A 15,182-nucleotide genomic window follows, 5' to 3' on the forward strand; every position below is an offset into this window, starting at 1 on the left:
ACAGGCGAAAACGGAGACTTTGCAAAGTTATTTCGGCAACTTAGGTGGGTAATAAACGCATAACACACACACTAATGTAACGCCCACCTCTGCCCCTATTTAACGCTATTTTTATCCCATCTTCCAAAAACGTGGTGACAGGTTCCCTTTAAAGTGAACCCCCGTCAGTGCTGTCAGTGCAGCTGACCAGTGTCAGTCGGTAGGGCTGCAGCCTGGAGGAGATGTAACCCTAGCCCTGACGTTACCAGGTGACACATATAAATAAACTGCCCATTCTGGCCGGGCTCTGAGGAAGGGGGAGTGGGCGGAGGAGACACGTTCCCGAGCAGCAGTGCCAGGCGCAGAGTGGGCAGCAGCAGCAGCAGCACAGGACGCGCGGGCCCGAGCTCCCGGGAGCGCGCCTTCACCAGCTCTGACATCACACAGCCTCAGCATGGCGCTCAAGGTGACTCCAGCTAGCTGCTCTTATTGCTTCATTGCTTCTCCATGCTTTGCCTCTTCTCCTAGCCCAGCTGCCACAATGGCAGAGGCCTCCTGCCCGTGGGGGCGCAGTGCCTGCAGCCTGAGTGTGTGGAGCTGGGGCGCAGGGCTGCTGCTGCTGCCGGGCCCTCACATCGCTGCTTTGTGCTGTCATGTCCCAGTGCTTGCTTCTATGTGTCCTACCTGCCCAGTGCTCAGGCTGGTGCCCGAGCTGTGTGGTGCCCATAGCTATGTGCCAGGATGAATGAGGCAGGAGCAGGGCTTCCCAGGTGCAGCTGCCCATAGACCTGTGGAGATTGTGCGGAGCTCCTGATTCTTCCAACAATAGCCATTTCTGTTCTTATGTATTGTTTCGTTTTTTTTTGTTTTTTTTTTTTATTATCTATCTTTATCATGTCATTGTGATGAGATATTTTTTTGTATTTTATTTTTAAAAAATGTAACAGTATCATTATTATGTACTGCAGGTCATAGCCTGAAAATAAATTCCGCCTATGGAGAGAAGGCTATATATCTGAAATGCACTTTATAATAAATTCTTACAAAATGCAGTGCAAACCTGTGCAGTTGATAAGATTTTCCCTTTTTTTTCTTTATAAAGTACATTCTTCCCCCCCTTATTTTTTATTCCCCCATGCATCTTTATTGCACTGGGTGTAATGATTTTTTTTTGCGTGTGTGTTTTTTTTTTTTTTTTTTTTTTTGTTTTTTTTTGTCATAGGCTTGTTTGTACACAAAAAAAAGCATAAAATAAAACCAGTCTAAGAAAAAAGAAAAATTGAACAAAATTCATGGTTGTCTTTAGAAGTGAAAAAAGGGGGTTCAATAAAAGGCTAAGCTCCCATGATGAGTTTTTGACGCTGCAAATTTTTAAAAAAATGTAAGTAACCTATTTCACTTAATGGGTGCAAAAAATCTGCAACGTCAAAAACTCATCATAAAGCTCACCTGGAAATGTAGACTTACTGTATGGTCTCTCATTATATGTTTGTTGCAGATTGTGTTGTGGAAGGTTCTGTCTGTCCTTCTCACCTAAAACAACTCCGTTGAGAAAAATGGAATAAATTGGAATTCACCCTTAGGCTGGGTTCACATTACGTTTAAGCAGTCCGTTAACGCTGCCATTAAGTATTATTTCGGGCGCATTGCTAGCGCACACCCAAAATGGGCATGCGCTAGTGATGTGCCGTCATTGAGTGACGGACCCTGGGACGCGGGCTGCAGGGTTTCCGGGTCCGTCACCGCTAGCGCAGATAGAGCATCTGCTAGCTCTATCTGCGCTAGCATGTCGGCACTTGCGTTAAAGCAGCCCATTTAACGCATGTGTTGAACGGGCTGCTTTAACGCAATGTGAACCTAGCCTTAGGCCGGGGTCACACTTGAGAGTGTGCGAGAAACTCGCGCATTAATACCAGGCACTGCCGCCAGCACTTGGGACCGGAGCATGTATTTCTATGCAGCCGCACGCTCCGGTCCCGAGTGCTGGCAGCAGTGCCGGGTATTGATGCGCGAGTTTCTCGCATCACACTCGTAAGTGTGACCCCGGCCTTAGTCTGTATTCACACACAGTGCAAATGCTGCTTTTTTGCTGCTCTTTATCCGCATGTTTCCGTGCCAAAATATACAATAACTTCTTTGGTTTTTTCCTTTTTTTTTTTTTACGATGGAAAAACTGATTTTTGCTCCGTCTTTTCATTTACTTGATGTAGATTTGAAGCAGCCATTTTTGTTGCACTTGTTTAGTGTAGAGCAGCTTTGATTCTGCAATTAAAAATGTGACTACTTTTTTTTTACATGTGTTTTTATTTCACCCCCCTATAGAGGGAAAAATATGCACCAAAAATGCACAATTCAAGCAGAGTCTTTATACGCACAGTGGGCCTCAGGTTTCATTTCATCTGCTTTGCTTGGACATAAAATGCAGCAGAACGCAGAACAAAAAGCCCTACGGGAAAAAAAATAGTATTTATGCTACATGAGAACATGGCGTCAGAGTACCTTCACACGGCGGATTTAATGTGGATTCTCTGCAGTCTATTTACAATGTTTCCGCACCGAAATTTTGTTGAAAATTTCACCCAATTAATTGCAAAGTGTTAGGTGAATTCTCCCGAGAGAATCGACATGCTGCTGCTTTTTAAATCTGCACCGCAGGTCAGTTTATGTGTGGAAAATGTATACACGATCTACAAAAGATTTTTAAAATTACAACTTAACTCGCACTAACTATATTATGCTGCTGGTTTTCCCCACTGAAATTTTGCATAAAATACACATTCTATACATTTACCCAGTTCACACAGGCAAGATGTTCTGCAGATTTTCTGTCTGGATTTTTCGTATTACAGTACCAATGTTTTATGAAATTCATCCACATGCTGAGGATTTTCCATGATTTTTATGCTGTGGATGTTCATTGTGATTCGCAAAGCAAATGGGAAAATCCACAATGTGGACCTACCCCAAAAAGAGAAACTCTGACATATAAAGAACTTGCCATTCCTAGTGTCATTATTCTAAAGAGTCACCCACCATTAGAAATCTGTCATCTTTTGACAAAGATTCTTGGTGAGAATTAAATTTTTCTTCTTGCCCGCTGCCATTTAAAAGGGTTTGCAACTACTGTCCAACTCAGAATTAAAGGGCTATTCTACTCTTGTACTGATGACCTGTTTTAAGGATATGTCATCAACATCCGATCGGTCCGACACCTGGTACCCCTACCAATTGGCTGTAAACCCTGTATGGAGCGGAGCATCTCCACTGTGTAGTGGCAGCTCCCCAGTCCTGCAGAGCAACTCCTATGAAATTGAATAGTAGTTGAAAACCCCTATAAGGCTATGCTCACTTCTGCAAAAGTATTACTGTTTTATTGTAAGGACACAAATATGACAATCACGGCAGTGCAAGACCCCATTTATCCATCAAACACACTCAACAGACCCCTTAGTCTAAAATGGGCTTTATAGGGTTTCTGTCATGGTGTCCGGTGGTGTTCTGATCTAAACCCACTGAATGACCATTTATCACTCTGTAAACTATTTTCTCTCCATCTTTAGCCATACTCAGTCTAGCAGATCTGCAAACTAATAAAGGGTTATTAAAGGAGTGCCCCCACAAAAAAAATAACTTATTCATTTATGTTCATTGCAGTTTACCAAAAGAGCTGATCCCAATGAGTTGAAGACCATCTTTCTTAAGGTAAAGACAATGGTTAAATATTTTCATTATAATTAATGATGTTTATAGCAATCATTTTGTTATTATGGGTAAATATTTGGGTGATGTAGACTAAGTGAGAGTAATTAGTTTTATATTGTATCGCAAGGTGACATCCCTCTGGAGAACAGTGCATTTTGATTTGTTCTTTTGACTTACTCTTTGCAATTATAGTTGTTTTGTTTTTTTTAGTGCATAAATAGAAGATGTCAGATAAGTGTCAAATTCGGGGATGCCTGAAACCCACTAACACCAGGAAAAATGTCATCTCCATTTTCATTGGAGAGTTGAGTGAGTGCATATAGAGCATGGATGGGCAATTAATTATCCCAAGCCCTCACATAGACCCCTATATACAGTATGAGCCCCCAAATAGCCTCTCTATATACAACATAAATTCCCAAATAGCCCCCTGTATAGAGCATGAGTCCCCACATAGGCGCCTGTATGCAGTATGAGTCCCCATATAGCCTCTCTATATAAAACATGAGCCCTCATATAGCTTCTCTATATACATGAGCCCCCCACATAGTTCTCCTATATACAACATGAGCCCCCACATAGTTCTGCTATATACAGTATGAGACCCCACATAGCTTCTCTATATACAACATGAGCCCCCACATAGTTCTATATACAACATGAGACCCCACATAGCCTCTCTATATAAAACATGAGCACCCATATAGCCTTTCTATATATCATGAGCCCTCAAATGGCTTCTCTATACAGGTAGTCCTCGACTTACGACGTTGATCCGTTCTTACACGGCGTCGTAAACCGAATTTCGATGTACGTCGGACCATACATTCATACAGTACTGTACCATAATAACAGTACAGTACTGCAAACACTTAGCCTATCCAAACACCTATCCTAACACAGTACCGTACATAATTAGGGTGTTATGGCGTGCAGGAGACTCGTTTTCCTCGTGTAACCGGGTACAGTGTAGAGTACTGGACTCTATTCTTCTGCCACTGCACGTAGTTGCATGTAGTTCGACTTACGACGCAAAACCGTGTAAGTCGGAATGAGGCATCGTATAAAGCGTTGTAACCACGAAACGATGTAACTCGAGACCGTTGTAACCTGAGGACTAACAGTATACAACATGAGCCCCTCACATAGTTCTCCTGTATACAACATGAGAGAGAGAGACCCCAGAGTAGGAAATGCTACACATGCTCAGTTTTAAAAACGGAATCTGTTGCCGGATTCAATCATTTTACGGATCCGGCGCCATAGGCTTCCATTATAGCGGACCCCGCCGGATCCGTCGCTGTCCGTTTTTTTTTTTGACGGACACAAAAAACGTTACTATGTCAATTTTCTCCGGACGCCGGAAAACAAATATTTGACGGATCAGGCGAAAAACGGATGAAACGTGAGGCAATCTGTTGCTAATACAAGTCTATGAGAAAAAACGGATCCAGCAGCAACTTTTGCCCGATCCGTTTTTTTCAGAATTTGCCAGATTGTGCCTGACGGCAAAAAATGGTGTGAGTAGCCTATACAGTACAACATGAGCCCCCACATAGGCTCTCTTTATACAACATGAGCCCCCACATAGTTCTCCTATATACAACATGAGCCCCCCAAATAGTTCTCCTATATACAACATGAGCCCCCTCATAGCTTCCCTGTATACAACATGAGCCCCCACATAGCCTCTCTATAAACAATATGAGCCCTCATATAGTTCTATATACAACATGAGACCCCACATAGCTTCTCTATATACAACATGAGATACCATTATAGTTTTCCTATATACAACATGAGCCCCCCCACATAGCTTCTCTGTTTACAACATGAGCCCCCACATAGGTCCACTATATGCAATGTGAGCCCCCCACATAGTTCTCCTATAGACAACATGAGCCCCCCACATAGTTCTACTATATGTAACATGAGCCCCCCACATAGTTCTACTATATGTAACATGAGCCCCCACATAGTTCTACTATATGTAACATGAGCCCCCCACATAGTTCTACTATATGTAACATGAGCCCCCCACATAGTTCTACTATATGTAACATGAGCCCCCACATAGGTCTACTATATGCAATGTGAGCCCCCCACATAGTTCTATATACAACATGAGACCCCACATAGCTTCTCTATATAACGCATGAGCACCCATATAGCCTTTCTATATATCATGAGCCCTCAAATGGCTTCTCTATATACAACATGAGCCCCCCACATAGTTCTCCTGTATACAACATGAGCCCCCACATAGCTTCTCTGTATGGCTTCTTTCACACATCAGTTTTTTGCAGTCAGGCTCAATCCGGCGTATTCTGAAGAAAAAAAAAACAAAAAAAACCAGATCCGTCGCAAATTTTGCAAAACTGATGTAACGGATCTGTTTTTTCTGCCGGATCCGACAGAGAGAGAGACCCCAGAATAGGAAACGCTACACATGGTCAGTTTTAAAAACGGAATCTGTTGCCGGATTCAGTCATTTTACAGATCCGGCGCCATAGGCTTCCATTATAGCGGACTCCGCTGGATCCGTCGCTGTCCGTTTTTTTTTGTTTGTTTTTTTTTCCGGACACAAAAAACGTTACTATGTCCATTTTCTCCGGCCGCCGGAAAACAAATTTTCGAAGGATCAGGCGAAAAACGGATGAAACGTGAGGCAATATGTCTCTAATACAAGTCTATGAGAAAAAACGGATCCAGCAGCAACTTTTGCCGAATCCGTTTTTTTCAGAATTTGCCAGATTGTGCCTGACGGCAAAAATGGTGTGAGAGTAGCCTACACAGTACAACATGAGCCCCCACATAGTCTCTCTATATACAACATGAGCCCCCACATAGCTTCCCTGTATACAACATGAGCCCCCACATAGCCTCTCTATATACAATATGAGCCCTCATATAGTTCTCCTACATACATGAGACCCCACATAGCTTCTCTATATACAACATGAGATGCCATATAGTTCTCCTATATACAACATGAGCCCCCCACATAGGTCTACTATATGCAATGTGAGCCCCCCACATAGTTCTCCTATGTATAACATGAGCCCCCACATAGCTCCTCTATATACAACATGACAACATGAGCCCCCACGTAGTTCTGCTATATACAACATGAGCTCCCCACATAGTTATACTATATACATGACCTCCCCACATAGTTTTCCTATATGCAACGTGAGCCCCCACATACATAGTAACATAGTTATTAAGGTTGAAGGAAGACTTTAAGTCCATCTAGTTCAACCCATAGCCTAACCTAACATGCCCTAACATGTTGATCCAGAGGAAGACAAAAAAAAACCCATGTGGCAAAGAGAAGGCTCCACCTTGGGGAAAAAAATTCCTTCCCGACTCCACATACGGCAATCAGACTAGTTCCCTGGATCAACACCCTATCAAGGAATCTAGTGTATATACCCTGTAACATTATACTTTTCCAGAAAGGTATCCAGTCCCCTCTTAAATTTAAGTAATGAATCACTCATTACAACATCATACGGCAGAGAGTTCCATAGTCTCACTGCTCTAACAGGGTGTGGATCGCTGTGACATCAGACGGCAGTTGAGGGCATAATGCAGCACGTGGGTCGCTGTTTTTGGCTTTTTGGTATTCTCGGTCCTTGGACCGGAGTGGCACAGCCGGAGGGCCGGATGCAGTTTGTGGGCTGCACTTTGCCCAGCTCTGATATAGAGAGTTCTCCCCATTGTAATCAAAGTAAAATACTTTTTATTTTGGAGAGATGTTATCAGTCACAACTTTCACATTCCCATATGACATTTATAACATATTTGATAACAGATTTAAAAGGAATCTGTCACCTCATTTTTAGTATAAGCTGCGGCCACCGCCATGCAAAGTACTGCAGTGCGCAGGCGCTGGGCTTCTCTGACCTTTCCCGGGGCCTGCGCACTGCAGTACTTTGCTCTGCCCTCAACAGGGCAGACAAAGTATGCCTGCGCGGGAGCCGTGACAGGAAGCAAGGAAGAGGATGTCATCGTATGAAGATGGGAGGCTCCAGACCATGACGCCCATCGGACCGGACCGCACTGCATCTTTCAGGTTACATTGGGGGCTTATCTACAGCATTCCAGAATGCTGTAGACAAGCCCCTGATGGTGGTGGCCGCAGCTTATAGGCGAAAAATGGGGTAACAGATTCCCTTTAAGAGAACCTTCTGCATACCTACATGGAACAAAATGCCGTTTTCAAATTAAGGTCTTTAATATTAAGGGAAAAAGAAATCTAAACCTACAGGGTCCTGTGTGAAAAAGTGATTGGCCCCTAAACCTAATAACTGGTTGGGTCATCGATAGCAGCAACAACTGCAATCAATCATTTGCAGTAACTGGCAATGAGTCATTTACAATTCTCTTGAGTATTTTGACCCACTCATCTTTGCAGAATTGTTGTAATTTAGCCACATTGGAGGCTTTCCTAGCATGAACCACCTTTTCAAGGTCATGCCACAGCATCTCAATCAGATTAAAGTCAGGACTTTGTCTAGGCCACTCCAAAGTCTTAATTTTGTTTTTCTTAAGCCATTCAGAGATGGACTTGCTCGTGGGTTGTGGATCATTATCCTTTTACATAACCCAAGTGTGCTTCAGTTTGAGGTCACGGACAGAATTCATGGTTCCATTTACCACAGCAAATCTTCCAGGTCCTGAAGCTGCAAAACGGCCCCAGACCATCATATTACCACCACCATATTTTACTGCTGGTATGATGTTCCTTTTCTGAAGTGCACCTTCCAAAAAGTTAAACTTTTTGTCTTGTCAGTCGACAAGTCTTGGGGATCATCAAGATGTTTTCTGGCAAAACTGAGACGAGCCTATATGTTCTTATTGCTTAGCAGTGGTTTTTGCCTTGGAACTCTGCCATGAAGGCCATTTTTGCCCAATCTTTCTTAGGGCTCATACTCACTTGCGTGAAATACGGCCGAGTCTCGCATGGTAACACCTAGCATTTCCGCTGGCAATTGGGAATGGAGCGTGCAGCTCCATGTATTGCTGTGCGGTCGCACGCTCCGCTCTGGAGTGTCGGCGGCAGAGCCGGGTTTTAACCTGCGAGACTCGGCCGTATTTCACGCAAGTGAGTATGAGCCCTTATGGTGTAGTCAGAAACGCTGACCTTAAGTGAGGCCTGCAGGTCTTTTGGTGCTGTTGTGGGGTCTCTTGTAACCTCCTGGATGAGTCGTCGCTGTGCTCTTTGGATAATTTTGGTCAGCCGAACACTTCTGAGAAGGTTCACCCCTGTTCCTTCCATGTTTTTGCCATTTGTGGATAGTGGCTCTCACTGTGGTTTGCTGGAGTCTCAAAGCTTTATAAATGATTTTAATACCTTTTCCAGATTTATAGATCTCAATTAGTTTGTTTCTCATTTGTTCTAGAATTTCTTTGGATCGAGGCATGATGTCTAGCTTTTGAGGATCATTTGGTCTACTTCACTTTGTCAGGCAGGTCCTATTTAAGTGATTTCTTGATTGAGAACAGGTGTGGCAGTAATCAGGCCTGTGTGTGGCTAGGGTATTTGAACTCAGGTTCCCAAAGATGTGATAAAACACAGTTAATATATATTTTAAAGGGGAGGGGGCAATCAGTTTTTCACACAGGGCTCTGTAGGTTTAGATTTTTTTCCCTTAATAATAAAGACCTTCATTTAAAAACTGCGTTTTGTTTACTTGTGTTATATTTGTCTAATATTTAAATTTGTTTGGTTATCTGAAACATTTTAAGTGTGCCAAACATGCAAAAGAATAGGAAATTAGGAAGGGTCAAACACTTTTTCGCACAACTGTACGTGTGTGTGTGTGTTTATATACATACATATTTCAGTGTGAGCAATAGTTTATTAAGACAAAAGGGATGGGCTATCAATAATATAGGGCCCCTATAATTCAAGGGTCAACAGACATACAGCTCTGGCAAAAATTAAGAGACCAGTGCAAAATGTTCAGTTTGTCTGATTTTTCTATTTATAGGTATATTTTTTTTTTAGTAAAATGTAAATTGTTCATTTATTCTATAAACGTCTGACAACATGTCTTCGAATTTCCAAGCAATAATTTTTGCATTTTTTTTTTCTGACAAAGAAAAATGGTCAAAATAAAAAACAAAACAAAAAAAAACCCAGGGCTTTCAGACCTCAAATAATGCAAAGAAAAGAAGTTCATAATTTATAAACAACAATACTAATGTTTTAACTCAGGAAGAGGTCAGAAATCAATATTTTGTGGAATAACCATGATTTTTAATCACAGCTTTCATGCGTCTTGGCATGCTTTCCACCAGTCTTTCACACTTCTTCTGGCGCAAAAATGTAAGTAGTTCTGGCCTTAGTATAAACTGGTACAAAACCCAGGCTTGCCGCAAAGGTTAGCACCCTAAATTAGCGCAAATTGCACCTTGTCGGCAGACCCTGATGTGTCCTATAAATACAGCTAAGTCCATATATATTTGGACAGAGACAACATTTTTCTAATTTTGGTTATAGACATTACCATAATGAATTTTAAACAAAACAATTCAGATGCAGTTGAAGTTCAGACTTTCAGCTTTCATTTGAGGGTATCCACATTAAAATTGGATGAAGGGTTTAGGAGTTTCAGCTCCTTAACATGTGCCACCCTGTTTTTAAAGGGATCAAAAGTAATTGGACAGATTCAATAATTTTAAATAAAATGTTCATTTTCAGTACTTGGCTGAAAACCCTTTGTTGGCAATGACTGCCTGAAGTCTTGAACTCATGGACATCACCAGACGCTGTTTCCTCCTTTTTGATGCTCTGCCAGGCCTTCACTGCGGTGGTTTTCAGTTGCTGTTTGTTTGTGGGCCTTTCTGTCTGAAGTTTAGTCTTTAACAAGTGAAATGCTGCTCAATTGGGTTGAGATCAGGTGACTGGCTTGGCCATTCAAGAATATTTCAATTCTTTGCTTTAATAAACTCCTGGGTTACTTTGGCTTTGTTTTGGGTCATTTTCCATTTGTATAATAAGAAATACCGTGCTACAAGTGCCTAGGACTAAAGCAAATCTGTGATCTTAGCAAATCATAAAAGAACCTTCCCAAGCACGAAGGTTACAACCACCACCTACTGCAAAATGGTGGTATATATATATTTCACCCACTTATGCTGCAACTTGCTATACCATATAATAATATTTAAAAATTTAAATTAAATTATATATCTGCAGACCGCAATAGGTTAAGTGCAATATGGGATGGCTCCATAATTCCCAGAGTGCTATTATGGCAGAAACAAATCCTAAGCAACTAACACATATATATCCAAACAAACACCTTGTAATGTGGGATATGCATTGGGTGATTAAGAATTTTCCTTCTATATAGAGGGATAATACATAAGTGCCGTTTCTGAGTTGGCAGTTCTAAGCAGATATGAGGGTGTAATTGAACTAAGGGTGGAGTACGCAGTGGGGTACATGCAGAGTTTCTATATATGGAGCACTGAACAATGGGCGGTAACCCTGATGAAGGAGTGCTTTACACACTGAAACGCGTTGGTTAGAATTAGCCCTGTTGAGGCTCCATAGGCCAGTGACGTCACACACTGGTTGTCAGTGTCGGCCATTTTCCTCGTGCATCCAGGGACGCCGCCGGCCGGGACGTCTCTGGCTCTGCACGCAGTAGCGCTTGTCCTCACCTACAGTACCCGCTGCTACTGATGCCGGTACATGCGTGTTTATCCTCAGAAGTGGACGGGGGTTGTATTCAGCCACAGCGAGCACTGCCGTGTGTGGGTCCCGCACCTCGGTCCTCTGGAAGGAGACTAGCCGCTCAGTATTCTACACACCCCTCCATACATTAGGTATGTAAGCAAACATATTACCAACAGGCACTGTCAACTGTTCTAATATTATTATATGGTATAACAAGTTGCAGCATAAGTGGGTGAAATATAGGGAGTTCAGTGTTTCCCTTCCCTCATTTTTTATATAATCATTAAGCTGGCTTGCAGATTAACATTATGCAGTAGGTGGTGGTTGTAACCTTCGTGCTTGGGAAGGTTCTTTTATGATTTGCTAAGATCACAGATTCGTTTTAGTCCTAGGCACTTGTAGCGCGGTATTTCTTATTATTCAATTGATCCTTGCTTTATTGACGGATTGGGCGCAGTATCTGTCTGATATACCCGCAGCACTTGTGTGGTTTTCACTTTTAGTTATAGCGCCAGTGTATTTTATCAATTTGTGTTTTCCATTTGTAGTATGAAACGACGACCAATCAGTTTGGCTGGATCTGAGCACACAATATGGCGGCTCTGAATACCTCAGAATTCATTCGACTGCTTCTGTCCTGTGTCACATCATCCATAAACACTAGTGACCCAGTGCCACTGGCAGCCATGCATGCCCAAGCCATCACACTGCCTCCACCGTGTTTTACAGATGAGGTGGTATGCTTGGGATCATGAGCTGTACCGCGCCTTCGTCATACTTTTCTCTTTCCATCATTCTGGTAGAGGGTGATCTTGGTTTCATCTGTCCAAAGAATGTTCTTCCAGAGCTGTGCTGATTTTTAGATGTTTTTTAGCCTTTTTATTCTTGATGCTTGAGTGGCACCCTGCAGTGAACCCTCTGTACTTACCTTCATGCAGTCTCCTCTTTATGGTAGATTTGGATATTGATACGCCGACCTCCTGGAGAGTGTTGGTCACTTGGTTGGCTGTTGTGAAGGGGTTTCTCTTCACCATGGAGATTATTCTGCGATCATCCACCACTGTTGTCTTCCGTGGGCGCCCTGGTCTTTTTGCATTGATGAGTTCACCAGCGCTTTCTTTCTTTCTCAGGATGTACCAAACTGTAGATTTTGCCACTCCTAGTATTGTAGCAATTTCTCGGATGTTTTTTTTCTGTTTTCGCAGCTTAAGGATGGCTTGTTTCACCTGCATGGAGAACTCCCTTTACCGCATGTTTACTTCACAGCAAAACCTTCCAAATGCAAGCACCACACCTCAAATCAACTCCAGGCCTTTTATCTGCTTAATGGAGAATGACATAACGAAGGGATTGCCCACACCTGTTCATGAAATAGCCTTGGAGTCAATTGTCCAATTACTTTTGGTCCCTTTAAAAACAGGGTGGCACATGTTAAGGAGCTGAAACTCCTAAACCCTTCATCCAATTTTAATGTGGATACCCTCAAATGAAAGCTGAAAGTCTGAACTTCAACTGCATCTGAATTGTTTTGTTTAAAATTCATTGTGGTAATGTCTATAACCAAAATTAGAAAAATGTTCTCTGTCCAAATATATATGAACTTAACTGTAGCTGGGTACTCACCTGGTAACACATAACTAGTAAGCACCAGGCAGACCAGGAGGTAAGGGGGCCACTACCAACTCCATGGCAGGTAAAATTGAGCATTATGATGTGATATTGACCTGCAAAGGGCCCATATATTCTTGCACAGGGGCCTTCTTCTGTCTGTGTCCGCAAGTGGTAACCATGTAGGGTGAAGCCCACATATGTGCATAAAATACCAATCCTTCCAAAGGGTTCATTTGTAAATGTGGCACAGATTTTATATTGCTAGATCTTGAATAAACTCTAATGGTGTCTGTTTCAGTCCGTTAGTAAATTCCAGTAATTTACATTGCATCAGTCACCTCGGTTTATTAACACTCTCACATGCAGTAACATGTTATTAACCGGTTTCACCACTTGCATAGTACAGTGTGGCGCTGGCCCACATACCTAAGAGGTCTTTTGCAACCTGATTCCCTCCCAATAGCTCTGTCTCCTAAAGAAGGTCGACTGAATATTGTATCATTATAAAGCTTCATTGGAAATCAGCCAGGCTCATATGAATGGTGAATGGACAGATCAGCATCCGAAACAAATGATTTATATACTGTAAAGCTTCTAAGGATTATAGACTAATTGCCATGCGAGCATGTCACAGTAGCTCTTTATTATATCACACATTGTTCCATTTGTGACACGTCCAATTTTTCTTGGCGGTAGACGTTCTCTTTTAGTCTTTTGGATATCTTTGAAGATGACATTGAATAAATTGACTGGGCATCTGCTTTATATCAAATAGACGATGGATAGATTAAAGATGTGGTCACGGGCTACAGGTACCGCAGACGTATTTTGGGGATTCAGACACCGCCAAAGCGGTCGTAGGAAACAAGGACTAACTAGGGCGAACTAACGGAAACATGGGATACGGGACACTAACAGGCTGTGGAAGGGGGACCTGGCAACATACAGTTGCATAACAAAGCACCTAACAGAACTACAGGGGTTGCTCAGGCACTTCCCAAAAGGGGTGGGTGCCTTATATAAAAGGTATATCCCAGCACTTGACTGGTAGACACCAGGTGCAGGTGAACACACATTAAACTAAATGCCTTCCAGCAGTTTGCTGGGAGCATTTACCATGTGCGCGCTCTGCCCAGTAGCGTAGCTACTGGGGGGGCAGAGGGGGCCATCGCCCCGGGCCCAGTCACATGGAGGGGCCCACTCAGAGCCGCGGTCGCTTTAGTCATTAAGCAATAAGCGGCCGCGGCTCTCTGATGTTTCAGAGTACAGGAGGAGGCAGAAGTGCAGGCTGCAGCATCGTCCCGGGCCTTGTAACATGATGCAGGAGGGGCTGGGGCCCACCCATCCAGAGCCGCGGCTGCTTCAGTGTTAAGCAATAAGCGGCCGCGGCTCTCTGCAGGCCAGACATGGCGACGCGCTGCTGCCTGGTCTCCGCTCAGCTGGACTGGAGAGTCTGCACGCTGCACAGCAGCCAATAGCAGAGTCTCACTGCGAGCGCACGGTGAGGGCTGGAGCTGGAGCGCTGCAAACCTGATAACATCTTGACAGGCTGGCAGCGCTGCAGATAGCTCCGCCTCCACCCCAGGTCTGCTGCTCCTATTGGTCCGCTGTTCTCAGGTCCTAGTCAGCACTCAGCAGCATCTCTTATTGTGCCAGGAGCCCAAGATGGTGCCTGGCCTGCCACCTGGACAAACTGACGGACGGGAGAGAGAGACAGGAGTCAGAGGACGGACATTTTCATAAATGTAAGGGCTGCTGACTGTGAAACAGTGCAATGTTCGACTTCTTTTAAATAAATTAAAGCACAAATGACACTGCACATGATGTTAGTAATGCTGCTGTACTGTGGGAGTGAGGTGAATGTTAGGGGGGAGGGGGAGTTGAGTTAGGGTAGTGGGGGGTGGGGGGTGCTGTAGGGGCCTGCCTGCTGTATTTCTTTTCATGGAGTACTATCTAATAGTTGTCTGGGTGGATGTAGGGGGCTTATTATATTTTCAGATGTTAGGCTATGTCTCCACGTTCAGGATTCCCTGTGCTTTGGATGCAGCAAATACCCCGCTCCACCAAAAGCGCTGCCCCCTGTTGTACGCGCGGTGATTCCGCATCGTATTCATAGACTGTGTTATTCATCTTGTGGAGATGAAGCATCTTCACAAGATAAACAGACATGCTGCGGTCTATAAAAACGCGCCGC

General features: G+C 43.4%; 1 protein-coding gene across 1 annotated transcript in view; it reads left to right on the forward strand.

The window, feature by feature from the left end:
* The first annotated feature begins 294 nt into the window (after positions 1-294).
* Positions 295-15,182, forward strand: part of SLC25A12 (solute carrier family 25 member 12) — a 160,257-nt gene continuing 145,369 nt past the window's right edge. Inside the window, exons 1-2 of the mRNA XM_077272706.1 lie at positions 295-445; positions 3,634-3,681. Of these exons, the coding sequence (XP_077128821.1) occupies positions 434-445; positions 3,634-3,681 (60 nt within the window). The 5' untranslated portion in view covers positions 295-433. The remainder of the gene's footprint in view (positions 446-3,633; positions 3,682-15,182) is intronic.

The sequence above is a fragment of the Ranitomeya variabilis genome, chromosome 7, assembly GCF_051348905.1.
Source record: "Ranitomeya variabilis isolate aRanVar5 chromosome 7, aRanVar5.hap1, whole genome shotgun sequence".
NCBI classification, from domain to species: domain Eukaryota; kingdom Metazoa; phylum Chordata; class Amphibia; order Anura; family Dendrobatidae; genus Ranitomeya; species Ranitomeya variabilis.